The 23,822-nt window shown below is 35.6% G+C and overlaps 1 protein-coding gene across 3 annotated transcripts in view; it reads left to right on the top strand.

Moving 5' to 3' along the window:
• The window catches only part of FAF1 (Fas associated factor 1), a 203,682-nt gene that overhangs the window by 143,196 nt on the left and 36,664 nt on the right, over positions 1 to 23,822 (top strand). For all 3 annotated transcript variants that reach the window (XM_063297915.1, XM_063297914.1, XM_063297913.1), the window contains exons 14-15: positions 12,979 to 13,115; positions 15,143 to 15,231. In XM_063297915.1, the coding sequence (XP_063153985.1) occupies positions 12,979 to 13,115; positions 15,143 to 15,231 (226 nt within the window). The remainder of the gene's footprint in view (positions 1 to 12,978; positions 13,116 to 15,142; positions 15,232 to 23,822) is intronic.

The following is a 23,822-nucleotide window of genomic DNA, read 5'->3' as shown; positions in this document are numbered from 1 at the left end:
AAGAAATGGGAAAAACTTCCTTTCCACAAGTGTCCTCCAATTCAGTTACCTTAGGTTTGAAGCCACTATAATGGAAAAGAGGCAATAAAAGCCAAACCCTGACAGTATGGGGATCAGTGATATCAGGGTCCAGGAAATGAATAAGCAACCTGTCTTGGGTGAGGTTGAATCTAGGTGAAAGATCAGGAATAAAAGTTTTCCTAGATTCATTGTTGCCATTCAAAGCTAAAGCGGTCATACTAGTTCAGACTGTTTTTCTGGCCTTGAAGGTTCTGACAGTTCCTGAACCAGAAGTAGCCTAGCCCACATTTACACATTTTAAAAATAAAGTATCTTCTTAGTCCATCTGCTACTTATTTCCCCGAGGTAGCTGAAATAAATGCTACATGCTTTCGAAGATGAAATTGAATGCCATCTAGATCAGTCAAGGTCAGCTAGGTGCTAGGTGTACCTGCCCAGATACTAAGATCTGCTGAAGAGGCTATCCTTTACATCCTGTTTGTGAGTGCTGCAAATTACATAAGGTCTCAAGAGAGAGCCTTCCCACCCATAGTTTGGAACATCTTTCTTCTGGAGGCTGAGCTGGCCCTTGAGCTGCTTTCACTTCAGAACCAAGTTCAGACTCAAAACATGTACATTGATTGTTGTTGCATTTTTTATTGGTTCATTAGTTCTGATTATAATAGTTAACTGGTGTTTTTAAAAATCTTTTATATTGACATTCTTCACTGAGATCCTTCAATAACTGAATAAAGCGCACATCGATCAATACCTTCCTGTTCACCCAGGCCTTTAAAGACCTTCCTGTTCATCCAGGCCTTTTGAATTTGATTGGTTGCAGGTGTCAGGGCAATTGGCGCAGAAGCAACACTGAGTCGAAGTTCTAACTCTAGTTCTTTATTGCTTCTGCCATACACAGAAATCTTGCCAGACTAAAGTTTCTTTCTCTGAGCCAAAGGGAAAAATATCCCTGGGAAACTAAGGCGGTGCCAGCCTAACCCACTTCTTCGGCCCCACCGCACTTTCCACACTAAGGCTGAGTACAGGTAGTCCTTGCTTAACGACCACAATTGGGACCGAAATTTTGGTTGCTAAGTGAAGTGGTCATTAAGTGAATCCAACCTGATTTTACCACCTTTTTGTGGTCATTAAGCGAATCACCATAGGCATTAAGCAAACAATCTGACCACAGGATGCTGCAATGGTCATAAATGCGAACCAGTTGCCAAGCACCCAAATTGTGATCACATGACCTCAGGGACACTGCGATGGTCATAAGTGCAAGGACTGGTCACAAGTTGGTTTTCTCAGCACCTTCGTAAGTCTGACCTGTCACTAAACCAATGGTTGTTAAGTGAGGACTATCTGTATTATTTAGTATTATTAACATTATTAATCTTAATACAATTAGTCTATTAATAAACAATATTAAGTTTGCAGCACATTCTTCCAAAGGAAAAAAGGTTAGGTGGCTCAGGAGCAGCCGTCACTGTTTCTCTTCCCCTTTGTGTCATCTTGATCTGCTTCGTATATATGCAATATATCAAATGAGCAGTATACATGAAATAGTTATTTGCATTTTGAATGCTAACAAATGTAGTTTGGCAAATGATCATCAGTGTGGTGGGTAATTGTATTCTTTTGCTTAAAATGTATTGTTGCAAAATTAATATACTTTTATTGATAAATGCATTGTAGGAATTTGATCTTACAGTTACAGGACATAATCTATGTCTATCACCTCCAGCCTTCTTTCTAGTAACAGATCCCTAAGAATTGTTTCCAGTGTCATCAATAAATTCAGAATAGATTTCCGCATTTTTAAATGTGTAAAACCATGAGATGGAAATTAACCCATGGCTATTGATTTATATTGATTGATATAAATTTGAAATTATTGTTAGACCTTGCATAGATGATTTTCAAACTAACTTGAGACCTCAACATCTTCAGTATTCAAAAATGGTCTGATGGGGCATTCTGTGTTGCACTTCTAAATTTATTTCAATAATACTTTATACTCCTTAATATATATATAAGCATAAAGAAATATTGTCCTGATGTCAAACTATAATGAGATCACACAACCTCCCTTTACTATTCCAAAATATTTGTATAATACATTACTTCCATCTCATAACATGGCACATCAGGATTCTGTCCCCTCAGTGGTACTGTTGGGCAGATTCAATGTTATTCCTTATCAAGAGCATTTATGTATCTGCTCAGACTCTGAAATTGAAACAGTAGCATACATACATCTGAATTGCCCTATCTACCATCTCCCTTCTTACTACAAAATATCCAGATCACTCTCAAATAGCAATCATGTACTACCTACTAAATGACCAGGGTGGGGAAGTTTCTAGAATTGCAGCCAAATTTTAAAATATAGCAATGACAATTAGAAGTTTCTGGACCAGATCGCTTTCTCAGGTGTGCTTACTCAGGCATGAATAGGTATTAATGAAAATCTGTTACATTTTTTTGCTTTTGTTTTATTTCGTGTGTGTGTGTGTTTGATCTATAATTGTATGTTTTAATAAACTGAAACTAAAATGCACAGCTGTTTTAAGAAGTCACAGGCAGAGGGAGACATTTATTGTCATGTTTAACTGCTTCTGGTGTATATATGCTCAATATAACAACTGGACAAGGTCTTGTTATTGTTTATTAGGCTTATATTCCATTTGTTCCCTAAAAAGCTCAAGACAGTATAAATGGAATTACCCTTCACTTTCTTGTCATAAAAATAACCCTTTGAGGTAAGTTGGGCTCAGTTAGCTGTGTGATCAAGTAGGAAATTAAATCTGGATCTCCCCAGTCCTAGACCAGTGCTTTGACTACTGGCTCTCATTTACTAAATTGCTGTGTTGGCACTGCACTGCTCTTGCCTGTTGTCTCCTCTCTCTTCCATTTCTCTCTCTTCAAATGTTAACCAAAATTGCTCTTATTTATGTGATGAGTAGAATTCAGCCTGACCTTGACATTGTCCTTACCCTAGCTATAAAGAAGTGGATGAAGACTCTTGAAAAAAAAGGGACAGGAAGACCACATAGGGATCTTGATTCTCAGTCTTTTTACATTATACACATTATTAGAAACAGAAAACAAAACATTTAGATCAGATTTGTGTTCCATTTCTCAAACTGAAATGGCTTACACAGAATATAAAGAACTCTGCATATCAACTTAAATAAAATATATCACCAGCAACTTATAATGAAGCCCATCAATCTGACATCAAATTGTGTTACTGTTTAGCTTTTGTACCCTACACTCTGAGTTCAATATTCCAAACACTCTCTTTTTTGACAGGTATATCATTTTTTCCCCATTTTAGTTTGAGCAAAAGTTAATAGAAAAGTAGTATTTGTCAATCTCTTTCCAGGTTCAATTAATTATTTGATTCACAGATTGCTTATCCTCTTTGCTAACATCCTGGTGTTTAACTGGATGAAGATTATACCAATGAAGATATGTAACTCCAGTCCAGTATATGTCACTTCTGAACATTGTTAAAGTGTGAAAGATCATTTTAAAATTTTAATATTTTAAAATATATATTCTAGTCAACATGTGGTTAATTCTATTTAAAGTTATGAAAAATGCAACAGACGTTTTAAGCATCACTCACCCACCTTCATTTCTTGAGGTTTCTAATAGAATGAAAACATTCAATAAAAACATCTTCTACAGGAAAAACTGCTGCTCCTCACATAGTAGTGCTTTTTTCATACTTTTTGTGAGAAGGTTGTCAAGTATTAGTTTTATTTTTGTCAATAATTTTTAAAATCCAGTCTCATTTTACTTTCAAAAGCAAAAGATTTAAGACACCAAATGCTCTTCAGGTCAGGAATATAATTAATGTTTGTTTTAAATAAAAAAGATACACCAGCAGCAGGGAAGTTTGTGTATGTCTTATTTTGAAGAGGAGGCAGAAAAAGGAACCCTCCTGTTTCTTGATTATATCCGACCCACTCATTTTCTCCTTTTCTCCTTTGCTTTTGATTTTAGTGGTGGTCTTAACAGAATGTCAAGATCAATTTGCAGCATGGTTAAACTCAAGGTTTGCATTCTGCCATCAGCAATTGTCTCTACAAACAATGCTGTGTGTTCTTGTAACTTCAGAAGCTTTTAGAAGGATCATGGCAAGGGCAGCATCTAATGACTTTATTAGTATAGGGTTTCAAAACAGGTTCATAAATTGTTCATATCTGTTCATCATCTAGTCATAATTACTGCATTGCATTGTTGAGGGATATACCTATGAATGGTTTCCCAGTAGCTAAGATACTAAGAACTAAGAGACAGGATGGAAGGGGATCGTCTCTTCATACAACCTGTCTTCCAGTAATACATGAATTGTTTGTAAGGCAATGTCCATTAAATAAAGAAAATCAATATCTAAGTATATCTACACTTTGTGATGATAGCTTGCTATATGTTTTGAAATATGTTTTACAAGGAGATGGGGCCTTCAAACCTGGGGCACAAAAGTTGTGACGGATGAGCTAAAGATTTCTCTGTGTTATAATTAGACTTACAAGTACATAATCTTCCCTTTTCCTTTCAGGTTTGAAGTTTGCAGTTTAAGTCTTTCCATGTCATATAGCGAACATGCAAAGTTGCCACGATGAAAAATAGAATTTATTTAAAAATGCAAAAAAATTGTAGGTATCATTCTGTTCTTTGATTCATAATGAATAAGAATGTAAGGTTGACTTCTAATCTCCCTGCTACAGTATTTCTTTCTTAGGTGTCCTCTGTGTTAGGATGATACTGTAGTAACTATTAGTGCTACAACCATTAATTTTAAAGAAATTTTGGAAATATTGCTGTCAAGACAAATTGACACCACCAACCAATTTTTTGTATGGAAGCTAACATGACTGAATTAAACCTTCCTTCAGTGTTGGCTATGTAACAGTAACCTCCATTGAGTCTAAGGATAATAGGCTAAAAAAAGCTAACCAATGCAGTGATAACCAGTCCAATACGTGAAAACGTGAGGTTGCATATTGAGGATTTCTGGACCCCACGTTAAAGTTTCCCAAAGATTTTCAGGCCCTTTGTCATGCACAGTATCTCCAATTTTCATTAGTAACAAAGTTACGATTGTGTCACTGATGGAAGGCACTGCTGACCATTATATCTGTCTGTTTCTCTAGGCATGAGCAAGCTGACAAGCATTCTTAAACTTTTAGGGTGGAATAAATATGTTTGACTGATGTTTGAATATGCATGACTGGATAAACACTTCTTTCCAGATTGGCAGACCTCCTGACCAACAAGTCTTCTGTTTCAATTTATTCTTTTTATCCATTCCAAAATTGTATCTATCAAGATACAATTTTACAGCCTCCAAGGAATCTGTAGCTATTAAGGAGATGTACCTCTATATGTCAGCACATCAGTGGCCCAAATAACCAGATGAGTTCTCCTAGCAATATTTTGGAGACATTGAAGAAGGACATAATGGTTGCAAAGAACCCTGAAAAATTAGGAGGTGTCTGGTAGCATCTTTTCTAACAAATTTTATTAAAAGGTGTAAGTTTTTGTGAGCTGCAGCTCACTTCATCAGATGCATAGAGTACTATAGCTAGATTGATATGGGATTTAAATTGGGAGAGGTAAGGGGGAAAGATGGGGGAAAAGGGAAGGAAAGATATTTGCTTATGCAACAGGTTAAATGTCAGATTGCAAGTACCTTATCAATTAACACTTGTAATGTGTTAAAAACCTATTGTAATGTGTTAAAAACCTTCTGAGAGTGTATAAAACCTTTTGATGTATGTGAGCTCAGCAAGTTCTCCCTCAGTGGTGGTTTTAAAGTCCCATTTTTTTTCAAAACAGTCACTCTGAGATGTGCCATAGAGTGTCCTGGGAGGTTGAAATGCTCTGATACTTATTTGTTTTTTCTTGTTTTGAGTCCTGATGTCAAACTTGGATCCATTTATTCTTTTGCACAAAATTTGTCCCACGTAGAATCTAGAAGGGCATTACTGCCAGATGATGGCATATATCACATTGGAGGAAGATCACATGAAGGTGCCTCAAATCTTGTGTGTATGTTGGGACCTGTGATGGTACTGTTAATGTAGATGTGGGGACTAAGCAGACATCTAGATTTGTTGCAGGGTCTGGTTTCCACCTTGGCATAATTGTTGTTGTTTGTGAGAATTTGCTTCAAGTTTAGTGGTTGTCTGTATGCAAGTAGGGGCCTGCCATTCAATGCCTGAGAAAAATAGAACCCTGAAATTAATCCACAAAGTAAAGGTCATGGAATAAAACAGAAGCTGCTTGAAACTATTTTGTGGGAATGACCATCTAAAAAACACCTGGGCATTTTAGCATTATATCTCCTTTCTCTCAATTTGAGCAGGCAGGATAGACCAGTATGGTAGTGTCAAAAACCACTGAGAAATCCAGCTGGAACAAAATGTTAGTCTCCCTCTCAAAGCATCTTATCTATTAACAGACTCAAACACTTACTGACCTCTGGTTTATAAACTAAAGCCAATCTACTGTAAGTGAAAGAAATCTCCACGTAACAATGCAAAGGCTCTAGTAGCTGCATATAAAAGCTTATATATTTTATATAAGGCTTTTAATAAATGGATTGAAATAGGAACAGTATGTTCATTTTAGTTTATTCAAAATAGTTTCAACTCACATAGTTTTATTTTTAAAAGTAATAAAGCTGTAGTAGTTATGTGAAATCGTCCCCCTACTAGGGCATTAAGAGCAAACTTATTAAGGTATTATTAAATGGTTGATCAGGTTGTGGATGAGGACCTATTGTTGCTTTCTAAAAGACTGATGCAGCTGAAACCTCCCTGCATCATTTCCATCAATTAACTACATATATAAATAAGTTACTATAGTGTTTCACTGCATTGAGATGCTCTAGGACTGATAGATTATAAAACACAAATTGGTTTGTTTGTTATAACTTTTGTATATCACTCACTCCAGATAGACCCCTGATGGTTTACATAAATTCATAAAATTCAACAACGTGTCTAGTTAAAAGCAATAATCATTCCAACAGTTCTAATCGGTACAGGTATATATGATAACTTTATTGATGATAGAGCAGCTTATTTCTTCTGTTGCTACACGATACAACTTATTTTGCTACACTATATAGTAGACCAGGAAAAGAGCATAGTTGAATTAAAGTTTGTAAATTAATTTCAAGGAAGATTAATTTTATTTTTGAATATACAATTTTCATAAGCAACTGCTTTGGGATTGAATTGTATGTCTTCCTCCTTTTTTTGATTTCTGCCGGAACTAAAAGGAGCTAATGGACACAGCTAGAAGGTCAGACCTACCACTCCAATAAACTAAGTAACTAAGGGCAATAGAAAAAATATTCCTTCATTTACTTTGCTTGCCCAAATGAAAATTCAACCCACTTACAATTCTCATATTTTGGGTTATAAAACAGTCAAACAAAAGGAACAGCATTACTGTAATGTTTGGTGTTCAACTTGAGCCCAGTTTATGCATTAATCTTCCCGTTTTTACTTCCAATCTCTCTCCTGCTTTGCAGGTAAACATTGAGGAATAAAATTTAAATGCTGCTGTCATAAGTATTTTTAAAGAAGTATATCTGTTTGAATTCCGTTGTCATCTGATTTCCAGATGCATGATAATAGCATGAAAACATATAATAGTTGTAAACTGATGCTCAAGGTAGAAACTTGAAACATAGACACCAAATGTCCAGTACCATCATATGGTAACCATGATTAGAAAATAATATATAAACTAACCTTTGCTTCACTTATGTAGGCCTACAGCTTTATGTTATTCTAATCCATCAATTTTGGCTGAGGCTGCTGTGGGAGTTACCTGATGAAGGGTGATTTTGGTGATGAATTCCAAATAACGTTAACATTTTTAAGGAAGATTCTAAACAAAGAAAACTGCTGATCACTACTGACCAGTCATTGCACATAGAAGGATATAGCAATGAGTATTGTAAGAATCCTGTTAAAAGTATCAATTGTCTTTAAAGAAAGACAGAGCTAAGTGGATGGCATAGAATTGGCTAAGACAGTCATGTCATAAATAAGTAAAACATATCCTTCAGTTCTACAGTTAAAATTTAAATATTAATAGCATAAAATGTTATTCCTATATTCACATTTTAATGAGACATGTTGACTTCACACAGTATAAAATTAATAATATTAAATAGATGTTGGGTAAGTTTAATATTCAACAAGTATTCTTTTACTTTGAAAAAGCTCTACAGTAAATTTACAGTATAATCTACAATAATTATAATCTATAATTCTATAGTAAGGTATAGAAATAAGTTTCACAGTTTCTTTAAAGTTGGCCCATCATCTGGGTTTGGATTTGGACACATCAAATACGTATTTTCAAACTGATAACATTCTTCTGTAAAAATTTAAATTTTCTTTAGATAAATCACATAATTTATCTAAATAACATAATTAGAGCATGGCTTTATATAATAAAATAATTAGAGCATGGCTTTATATAACTTAGCAACTAGCTTGACCAGGATGACTTCTTGAGACAATTTGCTGAGAAATCAAAATTAGGCTATCACAAATCAGTGGTAGATGGCTCAAAGCTTCCAGAGTGCAACTCTCCCTAAGCTTGAATCTGTACCTACTAAATATTTCCCAATAAAATCTGGGGGGCCTTGCATCCTACTTTGTTGTTTCCACACAACATTAATGGCCAACTAGCACAGGTAGGTCATCATCATGTAATTACTCTATGTTTTGAACTATTTTTTAAAATTTTCTATCCCGCCTTTATTATTTTTATAAATCACTCAAGGCAGTGAACATACCTAATAGTCCTTCCTCCTCCTATTTTCCCCACAACAACAACCCTGTGAGATGAGTTGGGCTGAGAGAGTGTGACTGGCTGAAGGTCACCCAGCCAATTTTCATGCCTAAGGTGGGACTAGAACTTACAGACTCCTGGTTTCTAGCCCATTGCCTTAACTAATTATTTACTAAAAAGTTAATAGCTTCCATTTTAAGATGATACATTTTATTTAAATAAAGCATAACACTCAAAATTGGCTCTAATTTGTTCTCAAACTTCAACAGTTCTCAAATCATGTTCACTTTGGAATCATGGATTTATATCATTCTAGATTTCTGAAGTGTAGACATTTTATTAGTAATATGAAAATTAAGTGTTGTGATTTCTGTTTTGGATGTTGATATCAAATGCTTTTCAGCTGGTGACATTTTAGTGCCGTTTGTCTTTTTAAATAGATTTACCTTCTAAAGCATGGGACAAAAAGGCTTATGCTTATCAGGTAGTACATACTTTTCAAATCAGTTGTTACCTAAAATATTATCCTAAGGCATAAGAAAATACACGATTTAAGTTGCCTTTCATGAACATAATTAAGAATTAATAAGCCTGTACCAGTGGCTAGTCCTCAGAATTTCCACTGTTTTGCCTTTTGTGACCTGTGTTATTAAAAGTCCATTATTTTTACAGACTTTATTAAATTGGATCTTATTAAAGCATTCTATATTTGCATTTGGTCTTTCATAATTCATTATTATTATGACATTTACTTTTTACCATCAGATCTGAAAACATATCATAAGCTACCCTTTTCTCTTGAAAGAAATGCTAATTTCAAACAGTCCTCTAATGGAAGTGAAAAGCTTTATCAGTTTTTTCATTTATTCAAGATCGTGTTAAGAATACTAATGTCAGACTTCAGTATGATAATGGATGAAAGCTTTTTTTGTCAAAAGCTTAGAATTAGTGTTTTCAGAACACACTAGTAAGTATGAAAGTGAAGGAAACTAGCACAATCTTCAAAAACATGACTCCTTGATATGTATTACTTCTTTCACTAATTAATTACTGAAAGTTATATTAACATATTTCTATATGCAAGCTCTTCATCGACAACTTTTGTCCTATACGTGTGTTTGGGTATGTGCATGTGGATTATTCTTTACAATGAATTTCTGAAAGTTTGTGTTATTGATTCTTACCAAAGAGTTCAATCTCCAGTACCTGTTCGTACAGACCTTAAAATCATCATACCTATCTGATTGTACCTTAGAGGAGAGAAAAATTCCCCTTGCATTGTAAAGAATAAGAGTGAAATATGGTCATGGTTTAAATCGCCATTTGATTCTTACAAGCTGTTTTTGAACAAGTTTCAAACAGTACCTAAGGATTTAAGTGTATAATCCTTACCACAAATGGTATTACTTCCTATGTAGGAAATAAAAAACGTTATACTAAAGGTCTCAAGTTTTTACCCCTCACTCCAGTCTCAAAGTATTAGCCTTACTCGGGATCCAGGGCCATACGGTAATAGTCTTTAATAGATTGTTACTCACAGAAAGTTTTTTGATCCAAACCAACTTGGCTGTGGCTTTTGGTCTTTTGAAAATTAACTCAGTGCCAGTGCCACTTTTTTGGGCTTGGAAATTGCACAAATAATTTGAACTGGAGTTTGAAAAGTAGGTTCTAGAATCACACAGTTCTTTTTTAATGCTACAGCTGGCATCTGTGAGCTCATTGGTTTTCCCTTCCTTTCAAGATGAGTCATCCTAGGAGACACAGTGAAAAGATGCTACTCAGCATTATTTTGAACCTATTGTTTTGGCATTTGTCATTGTTTTCATTTCATATTATTAACAGTGGCAGTATATTATGGTCATTAAGACCATGCGTCTAGTTCAGCATCTGAAGATTCCAAATTAAGCTTTGCTTTTAGCCTTGTACTTTTCTCCATTGTGGTGTCATTGTGCTTTTCAGTCCTATCATAAAGAAATAAGCATTTGAATTCAATGGGGTCATCTTAGTTTATGGGAATGTAAACTGATTTCTGTGTTGATGCTGCTCTTCCTACAGTAGTAAAGTGTGGGATTCAGAGTTAGGAATAAGCAGAGTGCCAAGAAAAGTGGGGGGCTGTTGCCTGAGTAAGAATCTTATCTTTAAAAAAGGAGATGCAGAGGGAGTATGTATATTCTTCCTAATAATATGGAGCTGTTGTTTTGGTTACTATCCTCCATCTCTTGATTTGTGTCTTAAGAGTAAACCAGAAAAGACATTGAGAGCATTTTTTGTTAATGCAGAGCTAGGTAATGAAAAACAGTGCAAGCAATCAATGAATTATTATCCATCTATCTCTATCCCATTAATTTTCCTTCCAAGTTCATAGAAATATAGAGCCATTTGGACTATCAAGTCCAATCCTCTGATTGGTGCAGGAATCCAAATTAAAGCATTCCTGACAGATAACTGCTTGACTACATTCAAACTAGGGAAGGGAATCACCTCCTTCAGTAATCTGTAAGTTTCTCATTGCTTTTACTACTAGGAAGTTTTTTGTTACATTTACCAATGTCTGTAACTTAATACCATTATTCAGTATCCTACTCTCTGGAATGATAGAGGACAGGTCTTCATCTTCCTGTCTATGATACCCTTCAGGTATTTGAAAATTCCCTCAAGACATCTCTTCTCAGTTCTCAGTCTCTTCTTCTCTCTCCTCATAAAATCAACCTCACTGTACTTCTTTGTATTTCTTCCAGTTTTCTGAATAGTCTTAAAAATCTGTTATCCAGAACTGTACACAATACTTGAGGTACTGTACACTGATCAGTGCAAAATATAGTATAACTATTACTTCCCATGATTTGGAAACTGCTACTAATGACACAATAAAATTTCTTTGCCTGTTTTAGCAGCTGCAGCACATCACTGATTCATATTCAGCTTGTAATTGAAGTACAAATCCAAGTTATTTTTCACTACCCAGGAATTCCACATTCTATCTTTGTACATTTGACTTCTGTTTCCTGAGTGTATTATTACTTTGCATTTATCTATATTAAATTTCTTTCTGTTATTTTCTGCTCACTTCTTTAACATAACAAGATCATTCTGAATTTTGTTTTGGTTTTCTAAAATAGTAGCTGTGCTACCCTATTTTATGTCAACTGTAAAAATGATAACCATTTCATCTACCTCCTCGTATAAGTCAGGAAAACACTAAGTACTAACCCCGGTACTCCAGAATACTTTACACCAGTTTGCTACAGAACCATTGATGAGCACGCTGAGCATGATTATCAGGGCAGATGTAGACCGATTTAATAGACATGCCATTTAGCCCATACCTAAGTAATTTCGTGATCAGAATGGGATGCTGTATCAAAGCTTAATTGAAAACAAGACTTGCATACAGTCTACTAAGTAAGTTACCAAATAAAGAATGACTTTAGTTTGGAAAGTCTTATTTTTTACAAATCTAATAATTGAATTATCTCTAGATGATTAGAATCTAATGCTGTATTGTTTTCAAGTTGGTTATCCATCAATAGTTTTATGATACACTCTAGAATTTTCTTATGAATTGACAGATTTTGTTTGCCAGAGGTAACTGATCCTCTTGTGTTTTCTTCTATCTTCTGAAAGTAAAAGTTTTCAGCAATGTAAGTTAGGAATTGACAGAAGGATCGTACTTATCCACTAGGTCTCAGTTATATCTAGCTATTAAATCTGGCAGCAGAAGTTTTTTGGTACAGCATATGCTTATTACAGAGCTATGACCCTTCCCCAAAAGAATGTAAAGAAATTTAGATGTTAGGGGAAAAATATAAAGAAATGTATGGATTAATGGAAATAGGTATGTTGCAGCATAGAAGAGAAAGAAAGGGTAGAAAGTGGGTGATGGCCTAGAGAGAGTCGTAAGATTAGAAGGAGAGTCAGTGGAAAGTAGGAACAGTATAAAAAGAGGGGGGGAAATGGGGGCTATTGTTAACAACAAATGAAGTCCTATATTTTCTTGAAAGTAAGCTACAATATAGTGCATATATTTTTGCTGTAAAATTATGTAATTTATATGAAATGTGTATATATTTTGAAAATTAAATGAAGAATAAGGTAAACTTATTTATACAAACTTTTCTTTAAAATATTTCTGTTTTTCAGGTTTCTAACAATGTGCACAAGACACTTTGGCAGTGTTGTAGCTCAGACTATTCGGACTCAGAAGACGGATCAGTTTCCACTGTTCCTTATTATTATGGGAAAACGATCATCAAATGAGGTGTTGAATGTAATACAAGGTATAGTTGATGTATTCTTCTGGGTACATGTTTTGTATTGAAACTTTCAAGTGTATTTGCTACCAATTCTCCTGGAATATAGTTTATAGTCTTACATTCAAAAAGTACTTTTAGATAAAATGAAAAATTAGTGAATTTATTTTATACACATTTGCAGCATCTGATCAAAACTAATATGGTATGGTAATATAGGAAAATCAGTGATAACAAATGCTCTTCTCATAAAGTATAAAGCTCACTTTATACTTCATGTAAAAGTGAAATAATTATAGCTGAATTTTAGAATTAGGAGTTTGAGGCCTCAATATTAAACCTCTTCCTGAGGAAGAGACAGAATATGTTATCCATCCTGATTTAAATATTCATTAATGTAATTAATAAGAAGTTGAACATACTTACTTAAGAATCAAATCCATTCAGTTCATATTTACTGTTTGGCGGGTATGTTTAGGACTGAAACCTTAGTGACCTGGATAAGTTATCATGTCTCATACTAATCTTATTTATAGAACAAAGTGTGTATTAATAATATACTATAACCACTGAAGAACATGGAATCCACCCTCTACTCAGAATCCTCGTGGTATCGGGGTACTTGGTGGGGTTGGGTTACTTCCTTCTCCAATTATTTCTCAGTTGATGCTGTTCAAATTAAAAGAGTAAAATTCTCTGCCAAAATAGTGACTGGATATGACATAAGCCAGAAATGCTTAGGATTACAGCAATCTTGGGAGGAAATGACATTTTTCCATCTAGCATTTCTTGCACCCAGAATCAAGAGGTGAAATGAAAGCCATCATTTTTGGGCAGCAAAAACTTCCCCCTGTACTAGTAACTTGAATGAGAGGGGAGAGCTTCTCCTCTCAGACTTTCTCTCTCTTTCTCTTTCTCCCCTCCCCTCCCTTAGGGAGAGAGCACACACAAAGAGAGTAGGGAATGCCAACGTTCTGTAATTGTTCCCACTCTCATGAAAATAACTGTGTGAGTAACCATAGCCCCTATAGATATTTTGTTTATATTCATAGATTTTTCAAAAATACCAAATGGGCCTGCAGGACCTCTGCCCTCCCTATATTGAAAGTCTTAAAAAAAAAAAAAAAAGGAAATACTTGGAAGGAAAAATTAGGCTCACATTCAATTAGAATTGGATTGGTTTGATATTTTGCCTTATATAATGTTCACAATTTTCTCTTTATCTCTTGACACTCACTTATAAATTGCTTAAATTTTAAAATACTTTTCAAGCAACTGGAAAGTTGAAACTTTGTAGGAATGTACTTCCATATTCTCTACTGAAAACTGGACATTGTTATATCGGTGGATTAAAATTGCATTGAAAAATGTTGCAGAGGTTGAAACCTAGATTCATATGCAATGAAATAGAGCTGTGGAATTTCTTTTTTATGTATTTTAAATCTCCTTACAGTAGCAATGTGACCAAGAAGTAACAACACAACAAATAATATATATTGTCCAATTAAAGGAAAGATGGGCTCTTCATCTTTATATATGTTAGCAGTCTTTGTATCAATAAAGGGTAGAGGTAATTCCAAGGCTGTTAGTATTTAAATTGAACACAAAAATGTTAGGAATAGATATGTCAAAAGGTGTTTTTGATAATATCTAGAGATGTACAATTAATTTTATATAACAATTTGAAAAAATGTTTAGAAATAAAAATCTTCCTCTTTTTTTTAACTAGCTATACCTAACAAAAATAACCCCCAATCTCTTTTTCCTTTTTTCTCCCTACTTTGTGATCATGGCCTTGATTTATTGCAGATATGAAGATGAAATAGAAATTATAATTAATCTGAATTTTTTCATTTAGATTCACATTTACAACTGGAAACTTCCAGAAACTTTATAAATTGAAAGACAGTAAAATAAGACTAATTGCATTTTCTTTTTGTGCCTAATGAAAATATATCTCTAGGTATTATTTTTGGATTATTTCTAAAATGATTTTCTGGGTTTTTAAAATAACTTTAATATTATGAAGTTCAACAGTCTGTCTTTGTTGCTAGGAAACACAACAGTGGATGAGCTAATGATGAGGCTGATGGCTGCAATGGAGATCTTCAGTGCTCAGCAGCAAGAAGACATAAAGGATGAGGTGAGACCTGGACATCACTACAGACAGCTATTGAATTTAGAGTAAGGGCCTTCCTAGACAATTAAAAATGCTGGATTCTATTATTTGTGCTGTTATATATACTAGCACTAATTCAGTATCTTGCATATTGTGTAATTAGTTGTTAAAAGAAAACAGAATGGCTTCATTTTTAATATTTGTTTCAAGAGGAAGATTGGAAGGTTGTTCCTTTAAGTGTGAAAGAAACTCACAATAACAAAATAATTTATTCTGTCCAGCAGAAAAGGAATGCTATCCATTGGGTCATTCTAAGAATGTTGTCCTGCCTCCATGTAAGAATTGAGCAGATCGGTAGAATGAGGTCAAGATCCACATTTACCTCTTCTGCAAGATCTCCATATTTGTGACATATAACATTAAATTTTAAAACAGTCAAGGAAAGAGTTCATCACACATACTGTTCAATAAAACACCTCAAACTTTCACAGTCTTTCAAGTCAGTTGCAAAGATTGTTTTTGAATATTTTTGGCAATTTTTTAAATGGGAAAAACATACCTTGCTAATTAAACATGTGTTTCTGGGGTTGTTACAATCTACAGTAAGAAGAAGTAACTGCTTCTTAATACTACTACTACTAATAGTAGTACTAATAATAATAGTAATTATTGGTACTACTTATTACTACTATGGAGATTTATTTCATGCAGACGAAGATGAGCAAATAAAATGATAAAGTTCTCCAAAAATGCCAGTGTTTCAATTATACAAATATAGTCTCAAGGCAGATGCACAACAGTGAAATGGTTCTCTGTTACTTTATTAATTGAGAGTGACATTTACAAGTAATGAAGTACTTAGTTAGGATTTTGCAATAATAGATGTGTTCCCATTTAAGATTATTGTTATCCTGGATGTAGAAACATTGACTGACAGTAATGCACTAAGCACCTTATTCAGCCATTTAAATCTTATGCCTCACTGGTACAAGGTTTGATTTCGTTGTGTAATCGCTGGAATATATGTCATCTGTATATATAGTAATGCTGTCAGTATTCTGTCTGACAGAATGAACATTAATTTTATTTTGCATTCTCAGAAAATTTAGTTGTGAACTAAATGTTACAGAATTAAACTAGTGGCATATGAATATTTTTATCAGCAAGGTAAACATATACATTCAAAAACAGAAACATGTATAATACATACTTAGATAAAAAAATGACTGTAGATGAAACTAATTGGTGGCCCTACCTAAATGTTAGGCTTAGAAATGTAGGCTTATAAAGCATCATCAATAGATCTTTCTAACCCAACTCAGAAGCTTATGGGAAGGATACACAAGAAATAGCTTTTATTTTATCATATGATTGTTTCTTATTTCTGTATAGCTTCTAACGGAATGGGATGGCTGCAGACCTTTTTTATGGCACTATTTTCAGGTAATACACAATTCAGCCTTGAATTGTGACATCCAGGTGCTTTTTGCCACCACTGTTATCCCAAACTGAAGTCCCAACCAGCTGAGTGACTTCAACAATTAGTCTGCCAAGTTATTGGCAAGCCATCAGCCATTTCATTTATATTGGTAATACAAAAAAGATACTTGACAGTTAACAAAAAACATACTGTCTCTCACTGAATTCCATATCTAGGGTTTTTGAGGAATATATTAGGCTTTTTCCTCTCTAAATGTCATTGAGAGAAATACAATTCTCTAGGTAAAATAACATGACAAATATAGTGCCTAACAGCACAATCTGTACTCTGTATACTTAAGAAGAGGCGTTGGCATGTGAAACATTTTTTTAGTAATGTACTAGTTCACATGTAACACTTTTTGTAAATCTTGTTCCTGACATCTCCTGTTTAAATAGCATTTTCTTTTCTTTTTTTCCCTAGTGCAGGTCTTAATGCATTTACATGAACTTTCTTTCAAAATGTGACAATAGCAAGCAGGATACAGATTCCGGTTTCTGTTACTGTTTTCTTAATAGCTACAGTAAGTCATCATAAACCACAAGATAAACAGAAAATTCTTCTGGGCTTTTTAGTATGTTTTTTAAGGCAGCTCATATACCTTTTAGAGGAACAAAAGATGATTTGGGGTGTTAAGATTTTATATATATAAATATATACACACACACACACACACACAAATACACACACACACACACACACACTTTCATATTTTAAATCTTGGTACTCTACTTTAGAAGACTTTTAAAAATCTTTGAACATACTAAGGCATTGGCAAGCCACTGCCCTGAATGAAACCCATAGCATAAAGGAGTACATCAGTAAGATAGCCTCTAAAGATGAGCTGCTGAGAGAATGACTGAGGCAGCAGCAGAATGGAAGGAAGGTCAAGCAGAGAAAGTGCCATGGCAAGACAAGACCCTGCATGGGATGTACCGTTGATAGATAGCTGAGGTGGCTGACATTGGGAAATCCTACCAGTGGCTGGAAAGGGCTGGACTAAAAGACAGCACTGAGGCACTGATCATAGCAGCACAAGAACAGGCACTAAGCACCAGATCCATAGAAGCAGGGTTCTACCACACTAGACAGGACCCAAGGTGCAGACTGTGCAGAGAGGCCTCAGAGACAGTCCAACACAGTGGCAGTGTGTAAGATGCAGGCAGGAACAGCATACACTGAACAGCACAACCAAGTAGCTGGCATTGTGTACAGGAACATCTGCACAGTGTATGGGCTAGACCCTCCCAAGTCCAGATGGGAGATTCCACAGAAGGTCGTGGAGAATGACAGGGCTAAGATCCTGTGGGACTTCCAGATCCAGATGGACAGGCAGGTACTGGCCAGTCAACCAGACATCATGGTACTAGAGAAGGACCAGAAGACAGCGGTGGTGATAGATGTAGCAGTGCCAAGTGACAGCAACATCGGGAAGAAGGAGTATGAGAAGCTGGAGAAGTACCAGGGCCTGAAGGAGGAACTAGAGAGGATGTGGAAAGTGAAGGCCAAAGTGGTCCCAGTGGTGGTAGGAGCACTCGGGCTGTGACTCATAAGCTGGGAGAGTGGCTCCAACGGATCCCAGGAACAACATCAGAACTCTCTGTCCAGAAGAGTGCAGTGGTAGGAACAGCTAAGATACTGCACAGAACCCTCACACTCCCAGGCCTCTGGTAGAGGACCCGAGGTTGAGGAAGACACATACCACCCATAGGGGTGAGAAGGGAATTATTTTATTTTATTTTATTATCAGTATACTTATTTTAAATCTCAGTACTCGCTTTTGAAGACTTTCAAACATCTTCAGATATAATAAGCCATTGGGAAGGCATCAGCATAACATTTAATATTTAACATGAGATCATCTAAGAATAGTTATTAGACTACAGTACAATTTTTTTTTGTCTCTAATCATAATATACCTTTCTGGATAAAACAAGCACTCCCACTTTTTTTTTGCTAGTGAACACAATTGGATCATGCCATAAAGATTACTGTAAACTGTTAGCCATGGAATGTATGTCTAGTTAAATCTTCTATTTACCACAGGTCTAAGTGATGAGATTAATCCCTATCATTTTCCTAACCTACATCCCCCAGATGCTCTCATCCACTTTGCTCTTTGCCAAGGGGGAGAGGCACATTTCAAAACAAAGCACAGGATTGTAGCTACCCACAGTTTTTCATTTCTAAGGATGCCTCTGTGGTCTGTGAGGAACTTAAACATATTCCTGAAAGTTTGTTTTTTTTTAAATGTTATAAGCTGCCCTCTCATAAATTGTCACTCTGGGTAGCATACAGCAGTATAATGAAAGAAAATCAAAACCCCAAAAGAAAAAATGAAAATAATAACCATACAAAACTAACAAGAGAATCTATACAAAACTAACATGAACAAACTATACACACACGCACGGGCACGTGCACACACACACACTTGAGGCTACTGCTACTAATGCATACTCATATCACAAAACAGGCTCACTTACCATTCTTGCCCAATGCACAGGAGAAGAGCCAGGTCTTTACAGCTTAACAGAAAGCCAATAGGGTCAGAGTCACCGTAATGTCAGGGGGAAGCTCATTCCAAAGGTCAGTCACAGCAACAAGAGAAGGCACATCTCCTAGGTCCCATTAGATGGCATTGCTTCAGAAAGAACACTTGGTGTATGTCCACCCTGTGATTGTAGAGGTTGGCAATATTTCTGTAATATGCTGATTGATTTGCCATCAAGTCGGCATCAAGTCTTAGCGACCGCATAGAGTTTCTCCATGTTGATCTGTCCCTAACCTGGTCCATCAGGTCTTCCAATAGTGCACCTATCACCACTGTTTTGAATCCATCCACCTTGCTGTTGGTCTTCCTCATCTTTGCTTTCCTTCTACCTTTTCCAACATTAGAGCCTTTTCCAGAGAGCTAGGTCTTCACAAAATGTATTTGCAGTATGATCACTTGAGTCTGATTATCTGTGCTTTGAGTGAGAACTTTGGGTTGATTTGTTTGATGATCCATTTCTTTGTCCATGGTAATCTCAGGAGTCTTCTCCAACACAAAATTCAAAAGTGTCATTACTCTTTCTATCTGGCTTCTTTAACACCAACTTTTACTTCCACAAAGTTTCAGAGAAAATAGCATTGCCTGCACCATTCTTATCTATATAGGTATAGACAAATCGTGGCATCTGAATATCTTTTTTAAGGCCTTCATGGCTACTCTACCAAGTGCTAGTCTGCAGCCTATTTCTTCACTGCTTGTTCCTGTACTGTTGATCGTTGAACCTAAAAGACAGAAGTTATCTACCACTTCAGTGTCTTCATTGTCAGTTCTAAGGTTGGTTGTTGTACTGGTTGTCCTTAGTTTAGTCTTCTTTATATTTTCTGCCAAGAAAATGTCGCGAAAGCAGCGTCCCCCAAAAGGGTCAGACATGACTCGGTGCTTGCACAGGGGACCTTTCACATATTTAATATGAGTCCCATTTTTTCACTGTCCTCCTTGATTTTTATTACTAGAACTTGCAGATCCTTTGCATTTTCAGCTATCAGAGTAGTATCCTCAGTATACTGTTGAGAACTATGAGTTGGCATAGGGCCTGGTTACTTGAGGGGCCACCTGTTTCCCATAGCATCTGCCCAGACAATTTGATCCTGCAGTGTTGGCATGCTCCAGGTTCCTTTGATTAAACAATGTCATCTGGACCCCAGAAGTGTGCCTTCTTGTAGCAGCACCTACCCTCTGGAATGAGGTCCCCCCTCAAGATATGGATGGTCCCCGCTTTGCTGTTGTTTAGAAGAGCTATGAGGACCTGGCTGTTCACCCAGGCCTTTAGCAAGGGAGAGTGAGACCCCCCACTTCATCACACTTCCCATCTTTTTTCCTTTATTTTTTTATGTTCTATTGTAATTTCTTTGTTTGGCTGTTGTGAACTGCCCAGAGTCACTGAGAGTCAGGGGCATACAAGTTTAATATATTATTATTATTAATAATAATGTTTCTTCCTCTAATTTTAAAACCACATTCATCTTCTTCCAATACAGCTTCCCTTAATATATATTCAGCATATAGGTTGAATAAATAAGGGGAAAGCATACAGTTTTTTCTCACTGCCAACCTGGACCCAGTCTGTTTTGCCATGTGTTGTCTGTAGTGTGACTTCCTGACCTGTCCATAGGTTTCACATGAGGACAACAAGCTTCCTTTTTAATGTTTGCAATAAAATAGTAGCAAAACAAAAAAACCAAAAAAAATTAAATGGGTAAAGATCCTGACAGTGTTAAGAGAGGTATAAAAAGACACAGTGGCACCTGTGAACACCATGTTGAAGACAGCTAGAATATAGGACATATATATTTGCTTTACTGAGAGGAAAAAAAAAACTAAAACCATATGTATAGCTGCAATCTACAGAGATAACAACATATGCCGCTAATAAAAAGCTAGTTAACTAGTCCTTTGTTTTTACCTAAGTGTTTTTTTCAGAGTAAAAATTAAAATTGTTCCACTTTAATTCCAATACTGATAGGCAACACTCTAGTTCTTGCATTGTTTTGGTATAGATACATACAACCAGTATGGGTTGATTAAAAATGTCATATTTTCTTGTGACATCTTCCTAGAGAAATAAATTGTGACACATTCGTTATATATTGGAACACAATAATTAGGTATGTGTGGTAATGTCAGAAATTAATAGGTGATGAATGAATATGGATTGGTTACAAAAGGGAGTGACCGGTACACAAGAAATACATAGAAGTGGTTAGGTCATATAGAGAGAATGAATGAGGATCAAATCACAGAACAAGTACATTAAAGAAGAGTATATGAGTCAAGAGAAAGGAGAAGACCAAGAAAAACATACTTACATAGATGTAGTAGGTGTGATCCTCGAAAGGAGAGAAGTGACAAGTTTAAAAAAGAAAATACAATAAAACGGTGGAAGCATGGATGGTTTGTAAGGATAGAAAGATATAGTGAAACCTTATTTATCTGTATTTCATTTCCTTTATATCATGCCTTTAGTTTCTTTGCTCAGAATTCCTTCCTTTCTGCATTTTGCATAAAATTGCTCACCCTGTAAAGGAATAGCATGATAGAGAGACATGCATGTGACAAAACAAATAAAAAAGAAGGTTGAATCATGCCTTAAGCTATTCCCAACTAATAGACTGGAATTCTAAATTTTTCACAAAAAGGACATTGCATTCCTCAAATCTTACTGTTTAAGACTATAGCTTTGTACTCTAATTTGTTTGATTCAGAAGTGTTGCTTGGCTCTCAAATTAGAGAATCATAGTCTTAAATTGGGCCAGTTAGGCCACTGAGTGTAACCACTGCTCAGAACAGGAATCTGAATTAAAGAATCCCCAAGAGATGGGTGTCAAACCTCTGCTTCAACAGTAATGGGGAGCACACCGACCCAACTATTTGGGTAATTGTTCCACTGTTGAACTGCTCTTGCTGTTGAGAATGTTAAATTCAGATTCATTCAGAATCTGCCTTCCTGTAACTTAAATCCGTCATTCTATGTCCCGCAATCTGGGACAATAGAAAACAGGTCTTGACCTTTTTCTGTGTGACATCCTTTCAGGTATTTAAAGAATGCTGTCATTTTCTCCTTTATCTTCTCTTTTCAAAGCTAAAAGTCCACAGCTTCTTTGATCTTCATAGGACATTGTTTTTAGTCCTCTAATCTTCCTTGTTGTCTTCCTCTTAACTGGTTCCTTCTAAAAGAATGGTGACCAGAACTGGACACATACTCGGTAATGCTGCATAAGTGGAAATAGTACTTGCTATGATTTGGAAATGATGCTTGTATTGATGCAGCCTATAGCATTTGAGTTTTTTGTAGTCATATTGCTGACTAATATTCATTTTTCAGTCAATTACTGTCCCAAGAAACTTTACATATAAACTGTTATCAAGCCAGGTATTCCCTATCCAATATCTCTGCATTTTCATTTTAGCTTCCTAAATAAAGAACTTTGCACTTGTATGTATTAAATTTCATTTGTTACTTTCTGTCCAATTCTCTAATCATTCAATATCATTTTCAATTTTATTTCTTCTTCTGGAATATTAACTATCCCACCTAGTTTTGTGATCCCAGCAGATTTGATAAACATCAACCTCTTTAGCCAATTCATGTTGAAGAGTAGAGAGTCCAGAACTGAATTTTTCAGTGCCCCACTTGATACCTCACTCCAATATGCTGAAGAACCATTGATGACCACTTTCTGAGTAGTTTTTGAACCTGGGATCCACTAAACTGTCATGGCATTTTGTCTATAGCTTTCCCCAGAATAAATAAGAAAGTTATTTGATTTTTTAAAAAATGAGGTAAGATTAGGCTGGCAATAATCAGCAATGCTGATTATTATTGCATTGTTATCAAGGCACTTAGAGAGCAAATCTTTTTATGATTTCCTTTAAGATCTTCCCAAGTACTTATATCAGATTTACTGTCTGTAGCTCCCTGGATCCTCCTCTGCCCCATTTTGAAAATAGGGACCACATTTACTCTCTTCCACTTATTAGGCACTGGATTTCTCAGATGCTGAGAGAAGGCTCAGCCAGGTCATCAGTAAGCATTTCTCAAAGATAACATAATTGGCCAGTCCATCAATAAATTCCTTTGGCACCCTTGAGTGCAAATCATCTAGCCCTTTATTTTCAGATTCATTTAGAGTAAATAGCTCTTCCATCACTTTCTATCTCAAGCTTAGTCCTGCCCCTTCATACTGTTCTTCATAGTTTCCTGGTGGAACACATATCTTTTTGTTACCATTTTGCCACTTTCACTGAGCAACTGATAGACTGATTCTTTTTTTATCCTTTTAGTTGAACAAATCTAAAGAAGCCCTTTCTGTAATTTGTAGCATCCCTCATCAATCTTAGCTTGCTCTGGACTCTGGACATTGATTCCTTCTCTAGAGTTCTGGGCTGTCTGTATACTTCCTGGACCTTCTTTGTTTTCATACCTTCACCAAACTGTTTGTGCAGCTCCTGTGGCTCTTTCTGCTTTTCTCTATTTTTTTTCTTCATCAGAATTGTATTTTTAGTGTGTATGTGTGTGTGGAATTTCCACACATCTTGAGCCCCTTTTCCCTACAGGTAATCTTCCCATGAAGATTTCATTGC

The sequence above is a fragment of the Candoia aspera genome, chromosome 3 (genome assembly GCF_035149785.1).
Source record: "Candoia aspera isolate rCanAsp1 chromosome 3, rCanAsp1.hap2, whole genome shotgun sequence".
Lineage (NCBI taxonomy): Eukaryota > Metazoa > Chordata > Lepidosauria > Squamata > Boidae > Candoia > Candoia aspera.
Note: the sequence above shows the minus strand (reverse complement) of the source record. Positions and strands in the feature narration are given on the sequence as shown.